The following is a 27,330-nucleotide window of genomic DNA, read 5'->3' as shown; positions in this document are numbered from 1 at the left end:
CAATTGCTAATGTCCCTCCCAAAGGCTTCCAAAATTCAAATATAAAAGAGGGAAACTTTAAAATTTGAACTTAGAAATCCAAATCCAGGGTAACCTTCTTGTTGGTTGAAATTCCTTCATGGCTTCCATACCTTGATTCATGCATTCCCTGCCAACTTAAGGCATGTGTTCCTTGCCTTATTCTCCTTGTTTTGCCTAAGAATTAGAGCTTCCAAATTGGGCCTCTAATGTTGCTTGACTTTAAAACTCCATACCCTTTTGTACTTTAAATGCCCATTTATGTTTTTTACTATATAAACCTAATTTGAAAATATATTCTTATCACAAGTCGAAGAAATATGAAACAAGGAAAAAAAGAAACTATTTATGATTGCAAGAGCATTTTTGTTTGTCATGCTTCTATTAATTGTTCTTAAAATATGATCTTGCTCCTTTTCTTGTTCTTCATTTGTTAATTCATCAAATGCTAAATGTCATTTGCAAAGATACTTTCAACAATTTCCAAAACCTTGTGCAAGTTTTGAAAATTGAGGGTTCCCAATATATTGGGTTCCAAAGATTGCCACAATGGTAATGAACAAGATCAATAATAGGGGTGTCAAAGTGTTACGTACCTGAGTACGTAAACTAGCCAAATACAACCTTTCACACTCTCTCACACGTAATAGAACAATAAACGAATAACAATGGATGAATGGATCTCTTTTATTGATGGTAATATCTGAATAAACAAGGGTAAACAATAATTGGGAGCATAACCTTCTTCAATTACTTTGAGAGCATAACCTCCCTCACAAGACAATAATGTCTGTTACAAAACTCAATAATCAAAAACATGTCTTTAACCCTAGACTCTAACTTTATTTATACTAATTATTTCCCGCCCATCTCTTATTAAATATTTCTCTAGAGTATATCTGCATTTAATATAAATATCCTTATATTTAATATTTAATATAAATATCCCTATATTTAATATTTAATATAAATATCCCTATATTTAATATAAATATCCCTATATTTAATATAAATATCTCTCCGTATAATATCCTAGCATATATCCTTAATTATAAATATCTTATATTGAATATTTCCCTAAATATATATTTATTTACTCTAATTAACTTATACTATATTTATTTACTCTAATTAACTTATACCATATTTATTTACTCTAATTAACTTATACTAAATATTCTCTCTGCTCATATACTTTTCAACCCTTATTATTATCCCTACCTTATATCGTAACACAAAGTGAGCCAACCCAGTTCACACAGGTTGACTCAGCACAGGTTGAGCTAAAAATGAGTAAGCTCAAGCCGACTCTCTTTCTGGTGAGCCATAAATTTTTGTAACTCGGCTCGACCCACCACATGATGGTGGGTTAGTGGGTTGATTCACTTAAGAATGTTTTGTTTTTTCAATTTATTTTATATATTAATGATCGTACAATCAGAGCAGACTGTCTCGAGTCATTATATAACATTAGAATCAAAATGTTCGCCTATTTTACCTAATATTATCATCAAGATAGTAAATGAAAATTAAAGTTTCAAGCTACATAACTTGACAAACAAATAAATTAATCATTCAAACTATTCAATCATTATTGAACAACATTCTAGTATTTAAAATGATCAAATTGTCATATTAGATATTAGAAGTAGTAAATAATTGTAATAAAAAACTTGTAAAAAATGGTGAAAAACTAATAAAGGGTTTTTATATTTGGGTTGTGGATCAACTCACCTTCAAATCGGCTTAAACGTATTTAACCTAGGAATTAAGTGAGCCGGGTCCAATTTGATCCACATTTAAACCATGTAAAACGTTTCCAACCCAACCTGGTTTGAACTTGCGGTGAGCCGGGTTGGCTCAAAGGTTGAAACCCATTTTGATATCTCTAATTAATATCTAGTAAAGCGAAATATTTCTAAAGATATTTTCCTATCAAATGATATCATATCTCCCTATTTAATGTTATCTAATCATATCTCTAACAATATCTAATAATCAGAATAGTATGGCTACTTCCATAAGAGTGCCAAGAAAGTTGGATTTGGATTGAGCTTTCCTAGTATTGATATTGGATGAGAATTTTACCTCTATCTTTTACTTGAATTTTGGCATGATACTGGAATTCCCTTCTCCAGTCATCATATGGTAGCTATTGCAGTTTATTGGCATTAATTCAACTTTATTCTAACAAACTTTCCTTTGGCATGTTTTATGTAGTGTGCAGTTTTGTTCATTTTTCAACTTCCAGATGCATCTCCTTTCATATGCATGCAGCTAATTAACTTTACTCTTTAGATAATGCTCAATTATCCCCCTCACCTCGCATGAACAAGGGTTGTGGTTTTATTGTGTTCTTGATTTCCTGGCTAAGAAAAGGTTGTTTGTGTCACTCAGGCACGTATGGCATCTGCAACCACGCTAGTGATCATGATGGATGGTCTGTCTTCGATTTTCCTACAAGTAGCTGAATATAAGGAGTCTAACAAATTTGGATCTTTTATGGCACTTTCTAGCTCCCTTGGCAAGATTTTACTGGAACTTCATAGAGGTATCTATAACATTTGCAGTATCTTATTGAATATATTGTGGCTTACAGACATCTGTTTTATGCTTTTGATTTTTTTCTTGTCTCTTCATTATTTATTTACATATTTTACATAATTTTACACTTTTTGTCTCTTTTCTATTGATGTGTAGGTCTTCTTTACCTAATAGAGCATGAAGCTCATACTAAATTGCTGGCTTTGTTATTCAGGATTATCAAGCTTTTGATATCATCTACACCGTATGTTTCTTTGCTTCTCATATTATTCTATTTGTTCAATTTAAATATAATTGAAATGGTACGTTTTTCGTTGTTTTTCTTTTACTCATAAATATGTAAAATATTCTTTTGGTTTTGGTTATTGGTTCTCTTATACTTTCATGATCGGAGCCAAAAAAGATATTTTTAGATAATTGTAAAGGGGGACTTGAGATAGAATTATGGAAAAACTTAAGAGCTTGTTTCATCTCTTAGCTCATACATTCATATATAGGAGTTCCTCCATCTAATGTTTAGAAAAGCAATGATTAATCCTACTGTATAGAGCAGATAGGAAACTATGCATAAGTTAACTAGTTGCACAATTCTGACACATGCTTGAGCTTGAGTAAATAGATTGTATGTACGAAACTTGAAACATATAAACTGAATTCAAGGTCCTCTTCCGGACTTAATCGAAATCAATTTCTTCTACTATTAATTTTTGGTTTTGGTCCATTGGACCATGCACATGTCTACCATCAATCTTACCTATTTCTTGTAGGATGTCTAAGGCATATTTTTTGAGGATTTAAAATACATTCATTTCATTGAGCTATGTCAATACTTCAAAAGTAGTTAAGTAAGATCATTGGTTTGAAAGTGATTGCATAAATGCTTTTTTTAATGGGAAATTGTAATGACGTCATTACCTTTGATGATTATATTTTCAACATACACAATTTAGTATACAAATCAAATGATCAACTTCACTATGTTTTAGCCCAAAAGTTTGTACTATTTGGATGATTTCCAAACCAGGACACTTTATACACTAACCCACGGTCCCCTTGGACAAGAAACCTAAGAGGTTGCTTTGTGTAGATTTTCTTTTCTAGATCTCCATGAAGAAATACATTCTTGATATCCAACTGATGGAGAGCCAATGGCAAATAGTAGCGATGACAAAGAAAAGTCTAACTATGGGAATCTTGGTTACACTAAGGAAATGTCACCAAGTTGAGACCATATATCTACGTGTACCTTTTGGTAACTAGTCTTGCTTCATAGTGAGTCTGGATTTGACAATTTACTATTTGCAGAGACAAGTAAGCAAAGAAAGTGTGAAAAATGAAACAAATAATGGGTGATAGACTTTCTACCATGAAACAAGAAGATTGGCTATTAAAGTATATAAAATAATCATAAATCTTCCCTTTGCCAAACCAATTATATGTAAACAATAATAAAATGTTTATTAACATAATCAATTACATAAACTCTTAATCGATTATGTTAATAAATGTTTTGTTGTTAATTACTTTTTAAATTATAAATGAGTAACTTTTAATAATTATATTGGTGACACATTTTTATATGGATAAATAGTTGGTTTAGTAAAACAATTAGTGACATATTTTGTTTTAGTACAACAAAAAAAAAAAATTTACACCCTTGTACAATTTTTTTTTTTGTGAATTTGCTTGAACTCCATAAAATAATTTATGTTTGGTCTTTAGTAATTATCACGTGAGTTTATTAAAGGAAAAATTAACGTTAATATGCAATTATCCTTAAAGGAATCACTGAGGATTTTAAATTTACAAAGCAAAAAACCAAGGACAATAGTAGTGATACCAATTTTTTAGACGAGAATATGCTAGGAAGATACATTTGAGAGCTCTTGTAGATAACTAGTCTGTAGGGAACATGTCATGAATAAAACATATACACTACAAAGCATGGGGAGACACATGAAACAGGTTTATTAGAAAATAGGATAGAAAGGAAATGTTATTGTCAGAGGGAGGAAGAGAAAATCCTGTTTATGTGGAAGCAAGCCATAAGAATGTCACCTCGGTGGTGAATAGACACATCTGCATCAAGAAATAAGGTACAAAGTAGTCTAAACAAAGTGTCAATCTTTTTTCTTTGTTATACCATTTTGCTAAGGTGTATGAGAACATGTTGATTTTTGTAAAATGCCATGTGAACTTAAAATAGTAGAAAAGCTAAAAGAAAAATATTCTTTGGCATTATCACTCCTAAAAATGCTGATAACTGGGCTAAACTAATTTTTTGTTTAGTTAAGTAAGGCCTAGATAGACAATATTTTAGATCAATCTTTTTGTTAAAAAATCCCAAGTTCAACGAGAATATTCAACAATAAATGTGACAATATCGAAAGTAAAAATGGTTACTTGGCTTGGCCCCAATTTTCAAAATGAATTATGCACATGGGAAAGTTACATCTTGCAACAAGTCTCCATACAAAGGAAGATCTAACTTGTTTACTTAGTTGGCATGTTTCACACTATAACCTGGGGTTTTTTTGAGATTAGGTACCATTTTTTAAATTTTGGTAAGCTTAGATGACTTAAGTGACCATGCAAAATTTTGGAGGAGGCGATGCAAAAGAGGGCATAAAAGATTTGGTTTGAAGACAATAGAGTCCTTTAGTTTTTTTTGTCTCACCAATCAATTGACTTGTGCCCTTCTCCAACATATAACAAAAGAATTGGCATTAAAGATTAGTGAACAATTTAATCACATAGTTAGATGAGTTAGAGAAATGAGGTTAAAAGGACAAATGGGACAAGAAGAAAAAAATTGAGTCAAGGAAGAAGCAAAGGAGACTTGTCCAACTCCTTGGGAAGCAACTTTGGACCCATTGATTAAGTAATTGTTGTAATTAGAGGAAAATCTTCCTAATTAGAAAAAATATCTATAGAATCTTCTAGTTTATTTTTCGGTATATTTTTTCATTATCTCCTTTTCTTGAAAGATTAGATTGTTACAAATAAGTGCAAGGAGAATGTAAAATACCTTAATGATAATAATAAAAATCATTCTCTTTTCAAGATGGTATTAGAAATCTTGATATTGGGAGCTCCGTTTCAGTTGCAACAGTAGCAACTGTAGCCGCTGTTCGGCCATTGCGGCTGCCGTCATAGCCATTGGGGTCATTGATAAGGTAGAAAGATGTGTCCAACTCCGACGAACACAATGCCAAAAATCGTTCTTGGAAAGACGTCGACACGCGCCACCACCGTCGCTAGTGAGATCCACTCACTGTCGTCATCACAAAAAGGGTTGTCAGAGCCTCTTGAGTCCGTTTCACGGGTCGGTGACGTCCATTTGGCCCAAATTTGAGTAGATGAGTTTTGATTTCTGCTCCTTTTTCCTGGTGTAGCCCACATGTCGTCATCGTGTGGGATAGGGTCACCAGAGACACCTGATTGCATTCCATGGGATGTCTAATATAAAAGTTATTCCTTTGGGTCCTAATGATCTTCCAAATATGGTGGGTGCCTATCGGTTGGATGGTTAGAATTTCTTACAATGGAGCCTATACATTCGATGGATTCTCAAGGGATGTTCAAGACTAGATCACATAGATGGAGGAGGTGTAGGACTAGACGACACTAATTTTTCAATTTGGGACAATAAAGATTCACTAATTATGACTTTGATGTGACATTCCATGATTCCTTAGATAAGTCAAAATTATATGTTTCACTCTTTTGCCAAAGAGTTATGGGATGATTTACAAAGTACTTTTTTATTAAAAAAGGATTTTGCCGCATGCTATGACATTGAAAGCAAAATATTTAATACAAAATCAGGCTCGCTTTCTGTATCAGAATAACACGGAATCCTGAATGGACTTTGGATTGAATTGGATCAATACCAAACAATAACGTTGGAAGTCCTACATCAAGTAGAGATAGCGACAATTCATAGTATATAAGTGGGTGCAAACCTCACCTTACAAGCCAGTTTTATGGAGTTGAGTTAGGCTTAAAGTCCACTTCTTAAGAAATAAAGATGTGTAAAACATATACTGCCGCACATGTTGGAGCTATGGAAAGAGGAAGAATCTTTAAATTTCTCTGTGGCCTGAATCATGAGTACGACCCAATCTGGATACAAATCATAGGAAGAGAAAAATTACCATCGCTATCAGAAGCATTTTTTTATGGTAAGAGAACTGAATAATTATTATACTACGCATGAATACTCAAAACAAAACAAAACCTTAATGAAATTCATTATAGATAAATAAGCCACAACTTATAGAAACTGGTCCTCAATCTATGAGCAATTACGAATGTAATAATCTAGTAAAAAATGTTAGATTTTGTTAAAATTAACAGAAAAGAAGACATTAAATAAAAATATTAGAAGAATATGAATTAGAAAGTATAAAGGAAGGAAAGGAACAGAATCCGAGGAAGAAGATTGATGCCCAACTTTGTAGCATCTTCAAATTCATTCTTATGGCTTGTTTGATAGGAGGAGTGGAAACAAAGGCAACAAATTCAATTGGATTTGTTTTCTAGGAAAAAAATGGGAAGGGGGAATGAAGTAGTTAATGGGTCTGACTACTACTTTTCTACAATATTTCTCCCTTATTTCTTCTAATCTCTCTATGTTTCACCTCATCTCTATTGAAACTTAAGAGAAATGCAATCCTTTCTTAGTGAAAATACAAAATTCCGAAAAACCTATCATTGTTGGGTATCAGAGAGGGTCAATCTCACTTTGTCAATGCCAGATCAGTTCACCAGTGACTGCCATAGTCTACCTTGTTCTTTCCATTGAGCACCTAGTTGTCTTATCAAGTGATGCAAAACCCTATAGTCACCATCATCATCTGCCATCGAATGACATGTAGACCCCAATAGATTTTTCGATACTGATATGAAGTAGCCGTCAAAGCAATAAATGAAACCACTGGTCATGCCAGCACAACATCTTTGTGCCACCAACCTAGGTGGGTGCAGTCCATGCACCAAAATGATAACATGTTGCCTCTATCGATCTCATCGGCCTCTCTTCTCCTAATTCCAACCTCCTTTTCTGCCTTTCCCACTGATTGGAGTTTGAATTCAAACACATTAAAAGTTCCACTTTTACTCATGTTCTCTCTGTTGTACATTGGTTCTCTCTATTTTTTGTTTGCAGTTATATCTGGACCTGTTCACTCAATTTCTAGGCCACCCACAACTACTTCAAAGAACCTCAATGGGAAAAATTATTTGTCTTGGTCTGCTTGGGTTGAACTGTAGTTTCCTATTATTATGGTGAATCTTCTGTCACAAGAATTATTTGCCTTTACTCAACTTCTAGGTCACCCAAAACTATTGAATCATCTGTCACAGTATCTACTAGCTAAGAGGAGCTAGTGGAAATAGAGTACAAAATGGTTGCAAATGTCCTCAATGCACTTTTTGTAAGAGGAGGGATTACGCTAAAGAAAACTACTTCTATATACATGGCTTCACAGATAAGACAGCCAATGTCTCCAAACTTGAAAGGGTAAAACCACAGTTTTCGAGTGAATGCCAGGAATATTTGTGATTACAGCCCAGCAATCAGGCACAAGCTTCCAACCAATGTGGTTTGTCAAAACCTTGCATCTCCTAAAGCAAGGTAGGTCAAAGCCCATGGATAATTGATTCCTATACTTTAGATCATATTTCTAGTAAAACCTTCTGATTCCATCTCTTCTCCTAGAGTTGGCTTCAACGTGATTCTATTTAAGATTAATAACTACGGTTTATAGTGTGCATAAAACACAGTCATTCTTGTCCTAAGTTGTAGTGTAAAGTTGAGAAAATGTTGGAAGAAATTTATAACGAGGATACATTTTTTTATAGCTGCTTTTGGTGCTATTTTTTAATTAGACTATTTTCTCGTTGAAAGAAACATTTTCATTATATTTGATAAAATTACTAATTAGGAACCACACAAATTCTTTATATAAAAATAATAGTTTAATCTAGTATAATCTCTTTGCTCAGAAGTAACCAGAGCAAACATTAAATTATTCATATGTGGACATGGTTCTCTCACACTAACAAATCCTTTTATTTCTCCACAAAATCCTTTCAAAGCCATTCTTAGAAAATCACCTACTTTCTCAAGTATTTTTAAAATTGTATTATTTTTGTATAATAGAAATGGGGATACATATGCGTGTGAGTATTTGTGTTTCTTGTAGATAGAATAAAACAATTAATTCAAGATAATGATATTTATCAATTGGACTGTAGGCTAAATATTTAATTGCGTAAATTGCACTAACACCATTTATGCTTCTTGATTCTTTAATGCAGATTAGGTGTTTTATTTCCTTCTCTGCTTCCTAATGTAAAATAAGTATGTCTACTGAAATCATTGTTTTGACAGATATTCAAGAATGCCACCAAATTTGTTGCCACTTGTTGTTACATCTATTAGGACAAGGATTGAAGAAGGATTTTGGTTGAAAAGTGAACGAAGTGGTCTGCTGGTTAGTTGTCCGATTAATTGTCCAAAGTTTATTTTGTCCTTCCCTAACATTGACTTTTGTTGGCAGGCTGCTGCTATTGGTTGCTTGACGTTAGCTTTGTCTACCTCGCCATCTTCTGCTCAAATAAGGAATCTGCTCTGTGACGAGGTTTCTTCAGGTGACTTCTGCTATTATTGATAATGAAAGCACACCTATAAGTTATTACTTAAAATTAATGAAAGTCTAAAACTTTAACATCTATTTTTTCATAATTCATGGTTCTAAACTCTGATTTTATTTTATCTGCGTTCACTCAATAGTACTAACAAATATTTAATTCCAAAATCTCAAAATGAAAAAAATAATAATACAATGGTAATAATAAAATTATTGTTATTATTATTTGTATTTATTTAGTTATTTTCTTGATGACCTAAAGCTATCTTTTTAGCTGAATAGGCTTTCAAATAGGCCCTCGCCAGAGAAACTTAGTAAGTTGGCCCTGTAACTTTTTTTTCTTCTGTCTGATGTACTTGTCTGAATCGCTTCACTAATGAGAACAAAAACAATTATGATAAGTCTTTATCTAATTCCCTTGGGATTGCTTCTTGTCCATTTAGATTAAGTTAAAACTTGAACTGCATTCCTGACTGACAGTGCAGGACCTGCATTTAGTTTCAAAAGTAAATTCTCATTTTGTGTGCCAAATTAAGTTAGACTAAGGATGATTAATCCTACTTATTCATTGGAAGGCCTGAAAAAGGATGTAATCATTTTCTAATAAAAATAATATTTATTTTGTGCCAAGTGCATGGTTTACAGTCTAGAGTTGGTAGAGTCTTAGGGAGTTGAACCTGTGTGAGACAATAAGTCACCAACTGATTGACAGGATTGATTTACGTTAATTCATGTTTAGGCACAAGACATTACTGGTTGGATTTTGCACATTTCTTTTTCAGGTTACTGCTTTATTGGTTTGGCCTTATTTTTTCATTTGTTGGCTTTCCTTCAGGTCAGATTGAGACTGAAAAGAAGTCTGGTGTTCTTTCTACCTTATTTGAATATTCGACACAATCGAGTTGCCTAACCATTTGCCTTGAAGCCCTGCAGGTAATCCTTTTGGTGTACATTGGTTAACTGTTTATTTGTTTGCACCTATAAATGGGGATGATGATGTATATGGTTCCTGGAATATGATTTTTGTTGAGCTTTTTATTGGCATCTTGACAATGCTGACATCTAAAGCACACTAATCATTTGTTATCACATGAAAAATTTATTAAAAAAAAAACATGGGGGCTGAACCAAACCTATGTACAAAAATACAATGCAAACATCCTACCAAAGAACTAAAAAACTCTAAGGACCTGTTCGCATGAGTTGATTTGTGAGGATGAATTGTAGTGAGGAGGGAATTTACGAGTAACTGTCATGTTCGCATGTAGCGATTTCAGTGGATGTCTGATAGCGGATTTGCATGATGACATGAAAATGCAATCTTCTCATGGGAGAGGGGATTTGAGGGTGAAAGTTATAGTTAGCATTGGTGTAAAACCTCATGTATTCTGTTCTTTTCTATAAAATCACTGTTCCATTATCGTTTAGTGGCATATAGGTGCATTACGTCTGTACCGTGCATAAATTGACTGATAAAACTTGCAGTAAATTCACATCTACTATTTCCTCTATGACTACATGAAAATTATTGGCTTACCCTACCTTGCGAAAATCTCCACATAATGGGTAAAAAACAGCAGCCAGTAAGAAATTTAACATCCATTTTTTGGCTATACTGGTCTGAATTATAGGAATAACCAGAACTAATAGAATGAAATTCTTTTGAAAAAAATCTGTACAAAAGTGAAATGAGGAAATAAATTTATCATACTACAACAACTATACAAACAAATACTGAGGTAATAAAATGGTATCATGTGCTCCAACATATAGTTTGTGATTGTATTAAAATATTGTTACTGTTGTCAGCTTTGTGTAGTAGTTTTTTTTTCTGCCAAAGTTTACTGAAATTTGATGACTTAATGCAAAATGAAAATTAAGGGAAGTATTGGTGTTAGCTTGAATATGCTTGATCTTGAAAGATAAATTGTATCTTGCCTTCGTTATTTTGTCATGGATAGTTAAATAGATGTTTTAAAGCAGTGGTTATTGATGGACATGTATTTTTCTATTGATGTTTACATAATAATTTGTTGCATGTATCTATGCTAGTTTATTGATATATTCAGATTAACTTTCTACAGGGACTTAAAGCTGCATTCCACAATTATCCTAACATAGTGACTGCGTGTTGGGAACAAATTTCTGCTATTGTGTATCACCTCATTAGCACTATGAGTTTTGAAACCCCTTCCAGGCAATCAAGTGAACTTGTTGGTAGCCCTACTACATTTATTAATGAAAAAGTTACTATCGCTGCTATTAAGGTAGCAACTTTGCTTTTCTTCTGAACTAGTGTCTTAATCTCATTTCTTTTAGATTAATTGGTGTATAATGAATAGACAATTCGAGTTTGAAAATGTGTGTTGTATGCATTGAAGTTAATTGGTATCTTTGCTTTCCTTTCTACCATAAAGATGTAGGGTTTGTTTGAATAAGTTTCTCCATAAACACTTCTGCGAAAAGAAATTAAGTAAAAATGAATGAAGTTTTTTATAAGCTACAAGTAGCTTATGCATAAACTAACTAGTAGAAGCTCTCTTATTTAACTTATCCAAGTTTAGATTTTTCACTTATGCATAAACTATTTTTTGTTTATTAGGAAATAGATTTCACTTTTTTCTTCTTATATTATTCTTGTATAAGGGCTTATGGAGAAATTTAAACAAACAAACCTTGTGTTCGTTCTATGGTCTGTTGTATTCGTTCTATTGTTCTGTTGGTCTGTTTGATTTACCTAAAAATAATGGACTAGACAACATTAAATTGTTCATTGTTTGATTTTAAAAGTGCTTATGGAGCAGCACAAAACAAGGGATAAAGTGTTGGACCAAAAAAATTCACGTAATTGACCTAGGAATAACCTTTTTGGTGTTGCACATCAGAAAATAAAAGAGGCCAATCTACTCCCTCACTCTCCTAAATATAGTCAATAGATGTAGACCAACTTAGTAAGGTGCAACTGATTTTTGGAAACAATGTCATCTAATTTGGCTATGGTATGGTAACTTTTACAAGCAGGGCTAATATTTTCATAGTGGGTATAATAGTTGAGGCAGCTGGGTGGAAATAATGGTAAGAATGTTAATTGAGTTTACGTTTGTGAAAATAGTGAAAACTAGGTGTTGTTTGTTGGATATTAAATGCAATATTAAACGTTGTTGGTAGGATATTAAATGTATTACTAGAAGTTGTTAGAAGATTGGTTTAATACCCAATTTTGTCCCCACTTTGGTTCGGAAATCTCAAGTTAGTCCCTTTATAGAAATGTGAGTGCAATGGATCCTTACTTGTAATTATTTGAGTCTAATGAGTCCCTTCCGTTAAATAGAAGGAAACGGAGTTAGTGGGCTGATGATGTGGCAGTAGTCATTGGTGAGGTGTCAAAACGCAATTAAAAGTTTATAAAAATGACAAAAGAAGAGTGCATGTCAGATGTTGTGGGGCAAAAGGGAAATGTCCTTGGACTGTGCTGCAAATCCTCCTCCCTCCGAAGACTGAACGCAAGATCCGAGCTGAAGATGGTATTGATAAGCTTCATGGGACCAGCATAGGACGAACCAGGAAAAGAGGCATACGCAATTCCCTTCTTCTTATCCGAATCCGCAGGCATTGAATCCTGAGCATCCTTCCACCACCTGAAACACACGGAATCAACCACCGACGCTCTTCACACATTCAATCTCAATCAAACAATGCAGACAGGCTCGGATCACAGCAAAATTCGTACGAGGCACAACAAAATCAACAAGCTTGCCAATTTGATTATTTGAGGAAAAACATTAAAAATACATAAAACCGATAAAATGGAATTCCGCTTCGCCTCGATCGGCCCAACCCTAAACGTCCGTTGCTTTGGATTACGGAGATTCACAGTGAGGAAATGCACTCACAGATTTAGGGAAAGTTAAATAAGGCGCTAATTGAATTGAAGTGAGAAATGAGTGGAATCTTGAAAGGGGAGACCTGTGAGGAACGAAATAGACTCGCTGGTCCTTGTGTGAGTGTGGTCGCTGAGAGTTATCGGAGCTATCTTCGGAGGCACAGTCCATTGCAGAGAGAGATTTAGAATTCGCTTCTAAATTGTGCAGATTATTTATAAAGCCAGAGAAAGCAGAAAATGAGAGAATTGCAGAGAAAGAAGTAACTCGCCAACTGCGAACCACCACTGCTCCGTCTTCCCGCGATCACTGCCTCTGTATTCTTTCCCACACACGAACATGCCCTAATCTAGAACAAATCACCCCCAAATCATTTTATCCCCAATTTCTAAGAAAACCCAATTTCAAAATCACGTACCCTAACACCAGGTAAGCACGCACACAACTGCGTCTTGACACCTCACCAATGACTACTGCCACATCATCAGCCCACTAACTCCGTTTCCTTCTATTTAACGGAAGGGACTCATTAGACTCACATAACTACAAGTAAGGATCCATTACACTTACATTTCTAAAAAGGGACTAACTTGAGATTTCCGAACCAAAGTGGGGACAAAATTGGGTATTAAACCTAGAAGATTCTAGAGATCTCTTGTAATTATTACTTTAGGATTTGAGTTCTTTATATTAGGAGTTGATGTACCGATTCAAATCAATTAACAAAAATAAGAATCTTCTTTCTTTCAAATTAATCCTTTCAAGTCTAGGTATAGGATTAATTTCCTTTGTGTACAAAATACATATAGGGTAATTTATTTCCGATGAAGAATAATACAGGAAAGTACACTTAGAAAATACACATAACATTGTAACTAACAAGATATTATAACTAATAATATCTTAACAATATCTAACACTCCCCCTCAAGCTATCCCATACAAATCATATGTACCAAACTTGTTATAAATATATTCAATTCTAGGTTTCCATGAAGACTTGTGAAAATTTTTGCTAACTGATTACTTAAAAAAATTCAATCTTAATGTGTCCAAATACAATTTTTTCTCGAATAAAATGATAGTCAACCTCAATATGCTTGGCCCTTTCATGAAATACATGATTAGAACTAATTTGAAGAGCAACCAAATTGATTGTCAAATATAAATCTCATGTTAGTGACATCTTCAAATTCCAAGTTTACTGAAGCTATAGCTCTATATTATGCTTTTGCACTATATCCTGCCATACTTTGTTTCTTGCTCTTCCAAGAAAGAAAGTTACCTTCACTCGAAACGCAATATTCAGAAGTAGATTTTCTGTTTGAAAATCTTGCTTAGTCAACATCTAATTAACAAACAACTTTAGTATGGTTATTGTGACCATATAACAAATCTTTTCAAAGAGATTCTTTAATGTACTTTAATATAATGATCTGTACATGAGGAATTGAGAAATTGGTTCATCACACTAATTGTAAAGGAAATGTCTGGATGAGTAATAGTAAGATAGTTCAATTTTTCAACTAATCGTATGTACTTTTGAGGATCTAAGAAAGGCTCCCCTAGGTAGGATTTTGGTATTGGGATCCATGGTGTGTCAACAAATTTTGAGTTCATTAACGCATTTTTCTCCAAAATATCCAATGCATACTTTCTTTGAGATATAACAAAACCGTTGTTGGGTTGTGCTACCTTAATCCCCAATAAATATCTGAGTTTGCCAAGATCTTTGGTCTACAAGTGGTGAAAAAGGTGTTATTTCATCTAGGAGATGGCATGGGGATCACTGCTTGTAGGATCAATATCATCAACATATACTATCAAATAGATACACTCTGCACTTGAGTGACGATAAATTACTGAATGACATGCCTCATTACAAGTCATTCCAAACTGCTGAACTACATTGCTAAATTTTCCAAACTAAGCCTTAGGAGATTGTTTCAAGCCATATAAAGATTTGTAGAGACAATATACCAATTAAAAGACTCCCCTTGAGCAACAAAGTTTGGAGGTTACTCCATATAAATTTCTTCTTATAAATCTCCGTTAAGATAAGCTTTTATGGCATCTAGTTGGTAAAGAGTTCATTGTTGAAGAACAACCATGGCTATAAATAAGCGAGTAGAAGCCATCTTTGCCACTTGAGGAAAAGTATCACCATAATCCAAACTAAAAATTTGTGTGTAGCCTTTAGTCACAAGCCAAGCTTTGAGATGATCAACAGTACCATCAAGACCAACTTTGATAGAAAAGACCCACCTACAACTAACAACGAATTTCCCATATGGTAAAGGGACAAGCTCACAAATTCCACTATTCTAAAGAGCACTAAGTTCATTAAGCATTGAATTAACATAGTAAAAATATTTATATGTGTTAGTGGTATCTATCCTATGTACATTAATGGACATTTCTTTCCGTTTGAAAGTAAGATAGGTTTGTCCTTTTCACCTAAAATGTAATTCTCTCAAATTTGACGTGTATCTTATTTGGCTGTGGGCACAAACATGCTTTTGATGTGATTTTATATATAATTTTTTGTCTCTTTTGTTTTGAGTTTAAAAAGCTTTATTAATACCATTATATTTGTGTCACATGTGTCTCGTAGTAGCACTTTTATATTTCTTTCATTGGCACAAAGTGTCAAATTTCCTTCTTTTTACCATTTTATTTCTCAAGTTTAGAAGAAAATAATTTCTCTCTCATATAGTCTCATTACATACATCGGATATATATATATATATATATATATATATATATATATATGTATGTATGTATGTATGTATATGTATGTATGTATATGTACAAATATGTGCCTATACATTGATTGGATAATTTATGAAACAAGCACATCTTATTCTACGAAAAATATCCCTGAGATTGTAGGATTGATATACTAGAAACAAAACCAAGATACAACCAACATACAAAATTAAAACCAATAGGAATAAAATCTGGAACTTTCTAAAATATCTTGTCAAAATAAAATCTTAAACTTTCTAAAGTATCTCAACATTATTAATATTCAACACATAGATGCAACTCTTTGAACACTAATAAATTTCTCTTTCCAATGTTGTTTGTTCCATTTCAAATTAAAACGAGTTTGTCTTGTTTACCCAAATTCAAAGTTTCTCAATTTGATGTGTTTCTCATTCATTGTTGTGAGCACGAATTTGCTTCCAATATGTTTTTGTATACTTTTTATTTTTTATTGAGTTTAGGATATTTTGTTAACACTATTACTATTTCTTGTATCGAATTTCATATATATTTTATTTTGAAAAAACTTTGATGCAATTCCTTTTGTGTTTTGGTGCCCTTCGCCAATTTGGATTGATGTTTTGCCTTGATGAGCTATGGTCACCTTTAATACAGACCTTTGTTATACAATTAGGTAAAAATCTAATTCTGATTAGAGAACAGAAAAAGCATCTAAGGAACTATCTAAACTTTTTGACCTTTTTATTTTAAATATTATTCACTTGAATTGGCTAGTGATGTCATTTTTGGGATATGATTTCTTGCATCTATTAATTTTAGAATTTATTTTTGATATTTTAAGGTTCTAGATGAGGCTCTTCGGGCAATATCTGGATTTCAAGGAACAGAAGATCTTTCAGATGATAAATTAATGGATATTCCTTTTGCATATGATTGCATTAGGACGAAGAAAGTATCATCCGCTCCGTCGTATGATGTGGAGGGAAAAAATGATTTTATAGTAAACTTTGAAGCTTGTGATTCTGGAATTCAGCAATGGTGTGAGGCAATTGAGAAGCATATGCCTCTTATCTTGTGTCACTCTTCAGCAATGGTGAGATTTTTTTATATCATGTCATAGTTTTGTATTTTTTATACTAAATAATCGAGTCATGTGTGCTAACTTGAATCAGTTGTTCATATATGTTGAATCTTTTCATTTTTTAAATTAGCTTAACAGAATGAGATCGTATTAGTAGTTTCATGCACAAATTGGCTACATACAAAGTCAGCTATTGCTTAACAGAAACAAAAAAGCAGAATAAAAGTAGAGAGAAGCATACCACTGGTATAGTTTATCAGCAAAAATAGACCTTAGTTCGGGACCTATTAGAGATAGACTAACCTTTAAATTTCTATTTACCAAGCACAAAATTAATTGTCTTCCTTGCTACACATCTGCTACTTTACTAAAGATACCTCGTTCATAATTCTTATCTATTCAGATATGTAACCAACAGTTCCAGAGGTCAGTGGCTCCATAGTCTAGTCTTTAATAGTGAGAAAAAGGTGTATTTAAAGCATTAAGACTGAGAGAAAATGAAAACTTACCAGAATATGTCAGAGAGCACACACTTGTGAGCTGGACATTCTTCAATTCTTTAGCAGGTTGGGATATGTCCCCTTTTCCATTCAATAATTCACGATCTCAGCCTTATAGGTGGATTATGCACCAATAAAGGCTGCAATAAGGATCAAAGTGGCACAGTAATGAAGGCTGCAATATGTTCAAGGGGGTGCAACAATGAAGATTGCATTTAGGGTTGATAGACATGGTCAAAGACTTAATAAGTGGGTTTATGACCTATTCATCTTCACAAAACCAACTTGTATTGAGGATTACACTCTACATATATATTATAACCTGACCTTATTCTTGGGTGATATGAAATTTCCAACACCCGTTAAAGTCTAGTCCCACGCACGAGATATATATGTCTTGGTGTGAGAGCTGTGCATTGGAAGTCCCATGTTGACTACAAATAAGACCAATTAACAATGTATATGTGGGTGCAAATCTCACTTTACAAGTCGATTTGGTAATGTTGAGTTAGGGTTGAAACCCTCTTCTTAACGTGGTACAAGAGCCATGAGTTAGAGTCTATCCTAGCAAAATTTGTTGTTTGTTGGGTCTATTGTTCCATTCTCTACTAGGCCTTTATCGAACCACCCATTAATGTTTAGTCTCACGCATGAGTTATATATGCCTTGACGTGAGCGGGGTGTGTTGGAAGTCTCACATTTACTAGAGATAGGGCTTATTCTTAACATGACATCAAAACCATGAGATAAACATATCTTAGCGAAATTTGTTGTTTGTTGGGTCTATTGTTCCAATTGTAATCGAGCCACTATCGGAACACTGTTAATGTTTAGTCCCACATCGACTAGAGAGGTCAATTCAAAATATATAAGTGGGTGCAAACCTTACCTTACAAACTGGTTTTATAAGGTTGAGTTAGGTTGAAAATCCACTGGTTAACAAAAGTACTTCAGTTTGTTGGTTATTTTAGGAAATATAGAGAACTTTTTCTAAGAAATCAAATCCCTATAGCTGGATAAAAAGAAATAACTTCCCAAAATTAAAGGATTTGGCTTAGGAGATTATTTGATAGATTTGCTCTAGATTTAAAGTGTTTTTATCTAGAGATTTGTTTCCTTTATTTCAAGAGATTTATTTCCTTTGTTTCACGAGATTTATTTTCTTTTATTAGGATTTTTTTTCCTTTAAATACGAATGTGTCGTTTCTTTTTTAGATCAAGAAAAGTAATTCCATAAGTAATGCTTACTTCCTACACATTTTTTCGAATTGTATTGGAAGCATTCATAGCCTATCCTGGTCAAGTTCTTTAGGGCTATTATGCCACCATCATTTGTCTCCTATTAAACTATCCATAAATATCTAATTTCACAGTTGAGATCTTTATTATTTGGTGCGAAAGGATGTTTTGGAGATTTCAGTCAATGAAGAATAAGATTGAATTGTAATATATAAATGAGGTGAAATCCTCACCTCGTAAGCTGGTTTTGTGAGGTTGAGGTAGGAATAAATCCACTTATTATGAGTATTAGAGCTTTAGGTTTTTTCTAAAGCCCTAGTCTTTGTTTTTACTACTCACAACTACTTACAACCTTTGTTAGAAGTTCCACATTGACTAGTGATAAAGGTCAGTTTAGAATATATAAATGGGTGCAAGCCTCACCTTACAAGTTAGTTTTTTAAGGTTGAGTTAGGTTTAAAGTCCACTTCTTAACATGATATGAGAGCCATGGATTAAACCTCACCTTACATGTGTTTGTTGGCCATATAGTTCTGCCCGCTAACAAGCTGCTACCGGACCCCATATTAATGTCTAGTTCAATGCACAAGATGTATATGCCTCAGCGTGAGGGGGAGTGTGTTGGAAGTCTCACATTGACTAATGATAAGATTAATTTATAGTATATAAGTTGGTGCAAATCTCATCTTACAAGCTAGTTTTGTAAGGTTAAGTTAGGCTTAAAATTCACCTCTTAATAACCTTCATTGCCATTTTATCTTCAAGAGGGTGTAGCCTTAACTTTTACAATTTTGTTGTAAAATCCATTATTGTTGCCTTCTCTTTGTAAAATCACCCATTAGACAGCCAATTGCTGAATTGCATCTATGTGATTTCTAATCCAAAATCATCAGAGGGAGGATTCGGTATTATAAAGATAGAAAGATTGAAAAGCCAACTAGAACACTAGAGAAACCCTCTCAATTGTACTCTCTTGCTCTCTTAGGTGACGTTTCTTGTATGAGTGTCTCACATAGTGCTAACTCTTGGATTGTGGATTCAGGAGCTACATATATGACATTCTCGCCTCAATTATGTATTTCTTATACAACATCTCCTAGCACTAGGGAAACTATTATTGGCAATGGCTCTTTTGTTATAGTTGTAGGATATGCATATATTTATTTATCTTCCAAACCTAATCTTAAAATTGTTCTATATGTCCATAAACTTTCATTAAGTCTTATCTCCATAGAAAAACTAACGTATGATCTCAATTTCTCTATAATGTTTTCCCCATCTTTGTGTGTTCTACTAGAGAAGGACTTGGGGATGAGGATTGAACTTGCTTAACACCACCTGAGCATTTATCTTTCAAGGCAAAGTTCCAAAAGATTATTGGGGAGAAGCAGTCCTACCTACTGCTTTTATGGTAAATAGACTTCCCTGATATATGGTAGAGAAAAAAAGTCCTCTTGAAACCCTAAACTTTTTTTCTCTCATGTTCATATATGAAGTCAATCCTCATAGCTAGGTTGGGCCAAAACTAGAAGAAAACCCATGGAGGTGGGTGAAGGATGATATGGTGCAGAAACTTTGATGGACAAGGGAGCTAAGCTCACGGTTTTGTGATGTTTATGGATGATGGAGGTGGTGTTTAGTGATGGTCTAAAAGAGATTAGGCAAACTCTTGGAGGAAGGTGGCTAGAGAAGGTCACTGGGGTTGCTCTGGCATAGCACCTAATAAGAGTAGTATGGCACAAAAATGAACATAACTTTACTCTAAATGAAAGGTAATTACATGAAAGAGACACACATCTATTTATAGGCTAAGGTGTCTCAAAATGGGCAGAAATTTAAACCTAAAAGAACCACCCTCGTTAGCTTGGAGAGCAAGGAGAAAATCCTCTCCATTAAGAGAAGGACAAGTGACAAAAATCCCCTCTAATGAGAGGGGGACATGTGGCCACTACTTATGGAGAATCCTCTCCATTCCTAGAGTAACATGTGGCCACAAACTAGGAGGAAAAACTCTCCAAAGGGAGGGTGACACATGGCATGGATGGCCCACCCCTCATTGTCCACCAAGTTAGATGAAACTTTGACCCCTTGGTCAACAAGTCCAAAATCATGTCCCACTTTGGTCAACATTGGGCCTTGGCCCTTTGTTGACTTGAGTGGTCAAAACCCTATTCTACTTGGCGCAAAATACAAGGTGCAAAATAAATCTTACACTTCTAGGCCCATAATCCAAAGCCCAAATAAATCCAAGACTACTTGGCCCAAAATACAAGACCCAAAATTATTCTTACTCTAAAAGCTTCATGATGGCCCAAGATAGCCCAAGAGATAGAGTCTAGGTCCACTTTTACAGATGACTTTAACTCTTCTTGAAAGTGTTTGGCCATGGTTAGGGTGTATGCCATCAATATATCAAATGGTCTCATTCCTAGAATATCCGGGTGCTCATGTTTCATATATATCCACAACCAAAATAGAGACAAACTTGATTCCCATACCGTTAGATGTGTCATTCTTAGTTATTCAGCAACTGATAAAGGTCACAAGTGTTATATCCCTTCATCTAAAAAGTTGTTTATCTCCATTGATGTCACCTTCATTAAAACTATTTTTTTTTCTCCATTGTCGACTACCAAGAAGTTCTTTTAGAAGATTGTGATGAGTAGGTTTAACCCATTGTTCTATCATATGCTCCAATTGAAGCCTTCAGAAAGGAGCCTACGGCTGAGCAATTTAATTTTTGGGGCAGAATTAGAAACTAAAACTGATAATATCTTTGGTGCTACTAAACTGCAACCAGAAAATACTGGAACAGTTAGAGATTCGTCCCCAAGACTCAGCACCTAAAAGTTTCAGGTCCGTGGCACAAGGGCTATGCAAGTTACTATGGCTAAAAATGATCTTAGATGACTTGAAGATTAATTTGGAGGGACCCATGAAGCCCTACTGTGATAATAAGTCAACAATAGACATTGCACATAATCCCATTCGGTATGGTTTTTTATCAGCTTAATCCCATTCAGTATGACAATACAAAATATATAAAAATAGATAGACACTTCATTCAGGAAAGAATACAAGAAGCTTTAATATGCCTGTCATACATTCCGTCCAAGCAACAGGTAGCTGATGTGCCAATAACAGGACTCAGTACCTCATCCTTCAATAATCTCATAACCAAGCTAGAAATGGAGGCATTTATTCAACTTAAGATGGGGTGTTGAACTATGGATGTAAATACTGCACATTTACTGTACAAATTTGGAATTAGGAGATTATTTGGTAGATTTGCTCAAGATTTAGAGTCTTAATGTCTAGAGATTTATTTCCTTCATATCAAGAGATTCATTTCCTTATTTCAATGTGATTTATTCCCTTCATACCAATGTATTGTTTCTTTTTGAGATCAAGAAAAGTAATTCCATAATTATTGCTTAATGCCGACACATTTTTTCACACTTCCAATATCAATCTAATGTGTGCGTCTGAAAATTTCGCCACATAGAAAAAGTTCTAAGTCCAATAAGCATCATCTCAAACTCTCAGAACATTACTATGGACCATATTTGGTTCTTAAGCAAATTGGCGAAGTGTCTTTCTAATTAGAACTATCACAGCAAGCTCGGATTCATCTGGTGTGCCATGTATCTCAACATACGAAGGCCATCAGGGGTAGAAGTTTTTCTACCTCTAGAATTGCAAGGAACTACAAAAGTGTTCATTCTAGCTTACATTCAGGGAAGACATAAGATCACTTAAGATGCTGCACCAGTATAACAGATGTTAGTGCACTGGAAGGGAAGATTTATCTTCTATTCAAAATCGATTTCTTGATTTTAACCTTACAAGGTTAATTCTGAAGAGGGCAGTATTGATAGACAAAAGCAAATATAGCATGGTGACAATAAGATAGCATTGCAGGTTTGTTGTAGGAGGAGGTTTCAAAACAGTAACTAAGAATACTGTCCTCAGGTGGTTTTTACAGCTAAGTGTTGATAGCAGTTAAAACCCCTATAAAGTTTAGGAGGAGAGGGAGGAGGGCGGGTTGTCACAGAATTGAGTTTTGTAACTGGATTAATCCAGAGAAATTATTAGAGAAGTTCAGATTTACTTTTCTTTGTTTTCTGCAAAAATATCGTTGATTCCTAACACTTACCCTCTTGCTGACATTCTTTGTTTATCTTGTATTTTTTTTATGAAGAGAAATATATTTTCACAGAATGAATGAAATATGAATTTTTAACAAATGTGTCTGATAGAGCCTGTGATTTAGATGATGAGCCAAGGCAAAGGAAGAGTCTGTAGATTGAGCTGGCAGTTGCTTGTCTGTTATTAGAAAAGTTTAAGGTAACATTCAGGAGGTTGGAACGTCATAATAGAAGGGAAGTAATAGGACAAATGGGGTTATGGAAAGTTATGTAGAGCCTTAGGGTGGACAGAGTATTTTCTATGACGAGCCATAGACTGGAAATTGTAGAAGTTTTCAAAATATAAATATATACATTTTTGTGCTTGTGTTTTTCAAATATTTATATTTTTTTTTCTGGTTTCCTAACAGTATACCTCTTTCTGCTTTTTCCTTAAAGGTGAGAGCTGCGTCAATTACATGTTTTGCGGGCATGACTTCTTCTGTGTTCATGTGTTTCACTAAGGAGAAACAGGACTTTATATTGTCTTCTTTAGTAAGTATCTCCAGAAATCATGTTCTAGGCTATCTAACTGCAGTATTGTAATGAATAGATTACCATGCTGCTGTAATGAATTTACTAACTTTCTAAAATTTTGTAGGTACACGCTGCTGTACGTGATAGTGTGCCGTCAGTGAGATCTTCTGCTTGTCGTGCCGTTGGTATCATTTCATGTTTTCCACAAGTGTGTCAGAGGTTATACTATAACTTGTACTGTGAATATTATGATTTCTTTTTGAAACATATATCTGATTCACTAGAGAAAGTCTAAAAGTGTTCAATAATATCTGTAGTGCAGAGGTACTTGAGAAATTTATCCATGCTGTTGAGATCAACACTCGAGATGCACTAATCTCTGTAAGTTCTGCTTCAGTTTCTGGCTCTACAGTTTCCTATATACTTTTTGTAATTAATTGGTATTTGCTGTTTTCCATAAAGCAGGTTAGGATAACAGCTTCATGGGCATTGGCAAACATATGTGATGCTATTTGTCACTCTGATAGAATCCCCCCATTTGGACAGCAGATGGGTGAGTTTGATTTGATGTCCATGATTGAATGGTCAACCTATTGGTGTCAAGACAAAATTTCAATGTTCTCTTTGTAATCTCTTTATTTCTCTACTTTGTTTTGTAGGTTCAATCTCCAATCCCCAGTTGATTGTATTGTTGACTGAATGTGCTTTGCATCTTACTAAGGATGGAGACAAGGTAACTTTTATGTGTTCTGTATTTCCTTAAATTTGAATATTCTGTTGAAAAAATGTCATTTTGAGGAGAGTAACTAGAGACATCACTGAATTCGTGTTTCAATGTACTCAAACATAATGTTTTATTATATGAATAATTATGGAGAAAATGATTGCCTAATTTGTACGATAATATAAATCCAAAAATTACCTATTTACCATTGTTAGTGTTGTATTAAGTTGGTTATGATTTTTGTTTTAGCAATTTTATCAACTTTTCTTTTACGTCTATTTTTCTTTTCTTTCTCCATATATGAAGGAAATCCTTTTTATTCTGTGTGTAGCCTTTCATCTCAACAAGTTTACTTTTCTGTTTCTCTTTCCTTGTCTCTCTAGAACTCTAATTAATATGGTTATCAGGAGCTTAGTGATCAATGGCTTGAAAAAATAATCCTCCTACTCCACCTACCATAACTTGGACTATGGCAGTTCAAACTCATGCGTGTCTGCATCTGGTAGAATCTTTATTTTTGTTTCCTTTTCTTGATGATTCCAGCTTCTTGTTTTGGCATGAACAAATAGAATCATGGGTCAAGTTGCATCACTTTCAACATTTTGTTGTAAACCCATCTATTCCTCTTCGTTTTCTCAGTGAAACAGATCACAAAAATCGCAAAATTAATCCATCATATATTTTCTTGGCAAGAAGATCAAATGCAGTGGGCATGGTTATAGTCCACTTTAGCAAGTTCCTTTCTTAAGCTCTTCATCTATTAATGAATTCTGTCATATATCAGCTATTGATGAATTGCTTGTTCAATGAAATGTTGGGCCATATTGTCTCTGCTTTTTCCACCTGGCAACTTCAACCTTCTCTTTCAAAATGTTTTTTTTGTTATTTCTGTAATCAATATTATCAATAACAATAGTATTCAATCTATTTATCATGCTAGACAAGGGCATCCTAATGCCATTGTTATGAAACTCATTTTCCATTAGTTTGTTATTCTTTTTCTAATAAAGTTGTTTTTGTTCGTAAAGGATGTTGTATTTGCAAAGTTCACAAAATTCCTTCTTCGTATCTCAAACTGTTTTCAATTGTAGTCTTGTTTGTTTATATTGACTAGTGGGGTCCTTCTCCTATGATATTTACTAACTAATGGAACTGGTGTGGAAAATACTTATAGGGTAATATATTTATAATGACAAATAATTGTTGGAAGTCCCATATCGACTAGAAATAAGACTAATTTAGAGTATATAAGTGGGTGCAAACTTCACCTTACAAGTCGGTCTTGTGGAGTTGAGTTAGGCTTAAGTCCACTTCTTAACATAGTATTAGAGCTATGGTTATAGCCTATCCTAGGAAAATTTGTTGTTTGTTGGACATATTGTTCCATCCGCAATCGGGCCGCTATTGGACCACCCATTAATGTCCAATCTCATGCTCTAGATGTATATACCTCGACATGAGGAGGAATGTGTTGGAAGTCACATTGACTAGAGATAAGGCCAATTCAGAGTATATAATTAGGTGAAAACCTCACCTTACAAGCTGGTTTTGTGAGATTGAGTTAGGTTTAAGTCCACTTCGTAACATTTTCTTTTAATGGAACAAAGCATTTATAACCCTAGCGAGATAATATGGTCCACCACAAGTAACGGTTCAACTCACAATAGAAAGATAACCACATAGTTAGCAACAAGTTGGATTAAACAAAACTCCAAATAAGCAAGTTATAAACTACTTAAGTAAACCAAAACTAGTAAGCAAAATAGAAATGTCCAACACCAAGGGTAATCATTTATTTGCCATCATCCTCTGAAACCTTGACCTCCGCTGAAGAGAGGTGAGCATGGATGTAGTCAGCCCCTGTGGTATATCCAGGCCTTTGTCAGTGAGAGCCTTGTAGACACTATTGAACATTGATGTTGCCTCTCCTTCAGTCATTGCTTGCTTCTTCAGCGAAAACTCCACCTTCTCTTGATCACTTATCCCTGGCCTAACACCTGCAGATTTGTTTGAACTCGCTCCTGATCCGTCACTTCTGTTCTTTCTTATCGTCTCCAGAAAAGCTTGATCTGTGTTGGTGGAGGAGGAAGGTTGAGCCTTTGGAGGGAGTGTGGGACCAAGAATTGCTTTGTTCATTACATCTTGGATATTCATCTCCCCATAGTTCTTGTTGGCCATATGCTCACCAAGTTATTCATCCAGCTACACCACCCTCTGGTTCAGGGCTTGATGGTCCTCTTGATTTTCTTCCACCAGCTTTCTCAGTTCACTTACTTCTTTGCTAACATACTCTATAGCCTTGAAAGTAGCTCTTAGAGAAGGAGTGCCCACAACTTCATATTCAACATCTTGATAAGACCATCTCCTAACACAACATTTGGTTATATCCCAGGGTATGCTAGATTCTATAGTCTGAAGGTCCATCATTGGTTTCCTCTTATCTCCTATATTGACCTTTGGAGGCTGAACCTTTATGAAGATAAATGTATAGTGCAGACTAGGTCAGGTATGATAACACTAGGACCATATGATCAGGTAAGACTTAGGGTCCTAGGACATTACTACTCCACGGTTCCTTTTATTGGTTTCTCCTTGATGGTTTTTCAATTCTTGCATTCCTTAATCTTAAGGAATCAGGAGAACCCAAATCTGATAGATTATCCTTATTTTTTCTCAAAGTTTGAAGAATTGTCATCAATAGGTTGGGTATCTTTAATTGAGAAGTTGGCTAGCCTTTTGACATGTCCAGATGCATATACAGTTGTGGATGTGGACACAATTATGACAGGCTCAGAGAGGGAGCAGGCAGTAAATGAGGTTGGAAGAAATGACAAAGATCTTGGTACCCTATATTCTATCTTAGGTCACCTGAAGATAGGGAAGAAAGCACTTAAGCCTATTCCCCGTATTTTGATATATCATAGTCTTTTAGAAAAGTTTGTTTATGGGTTATCAGGTAATTCCTTCTGGAACTAAAGATATATTGGATAAGGCTGAAATACAATTGACTTGTGACTCTAGATCAAGAGAGGAGCCATTTGGAAAATATGAATTCACTCAGTTTACGGCCAAGACAACAAACCAAAAAACCGAGAGATCTAACCTTTGCTTCAAGTGCTAACAAGACTCAAGTCCAAGCAACTACTCCTAAAGGACCCCAGACACTTGCTTAGGTAGTGATCGTGCAACAGGCAGAAAGTGCGGCTATAGTTCAATAAGAAGCACTTCAAGCACAACAGGTTGTTGCTCAGGTAGTGGAACCTATGGATCAAGATGCTAAATATGAAGTTGTGG

General features: G+C 34.4%; 1 protein-coding gene across 6 annotated transcripts in view; it reads left to right on the top strand.

Moving 5' to 3' along the window:
- The window catches only part of LOC124833321 (ARM repeat superfamily protein), a 57,946-nt gene that overhangs the window by 17,195 nt on the left and 13,421 nt on the right, over positions 1 to 27,330 (top strand). For all 6 annotated transcript variants that reach the window (XM_088110222.1, XM_088110223.1, XM_088110220.1 and 3 more), the window contains 12 exons: positions 2,416 to 2,569; positions 2,719 to 2,806; positions 8,960 to 9,062; positions 9,129 to 9,219; positions 10,054 to 10,151; positions 11,303 to 11,485; positions 16,670 to 16,921; positions 23,235 to 23,330; positions 23,437 to 23,531; positions 23,630 to 23,693; positions 23,778 to 23,865; positions 23,972 to 24,045. In XM_088110222.1, the coding sequence (XP_087966348.1) occupies positions 2,416 to 2,569; positions 2,719 to 2,806; positions 8,960 to 9,062; positions 9,129 to 9,219; positions 10,054 to 10,151; positions 11,303 to 11,485; positions 16,670 to 16,921; positions 23,235 to 23,330; positions 23,437 to 23,531; positions 23,630 to 23,693; positions 23,778 to 23,865; positions 23,972 to 24,045 (1,386 nt within the window). The remainder of the gene's footprint in view (positions 1 to 2,415; positions 2,570 to 2,718; positions 2,807 to 8,959; positions 9,063 to 9,128; positions 9,220 to 10,053; positions 10,152 to 11,302; positions 11,486 to 16,669; positions 16,922 to 23,234; positions 23,331 to 23,436; positions 23,532 to 23,629; positions 23,694 to 23,777; positions 23,866 to 23,971; positions 24,046 to 27,330) is intronic.

The sequence above is a fragment of the Vigna umbellata genome, chromosome 3 (genome assembly GCF_029865625.1).
Source record: "Vigna umbellata cultivar VRB3 chromosome 3, Vumbellata_1.0, whole genome shotgun sequence".
Lineage (NCBI taxonomy): Eukaryota > Viridiplantae > Streptophyta > Magnoliopsida > Fabales > Fabaceae > Vigna > Vigna umbellata.
The sequence above is the reverse complement of the archived record's forward strand: the minus strand, read 5'-3'. Positions and strand labels throughout refer to the sequence as shown.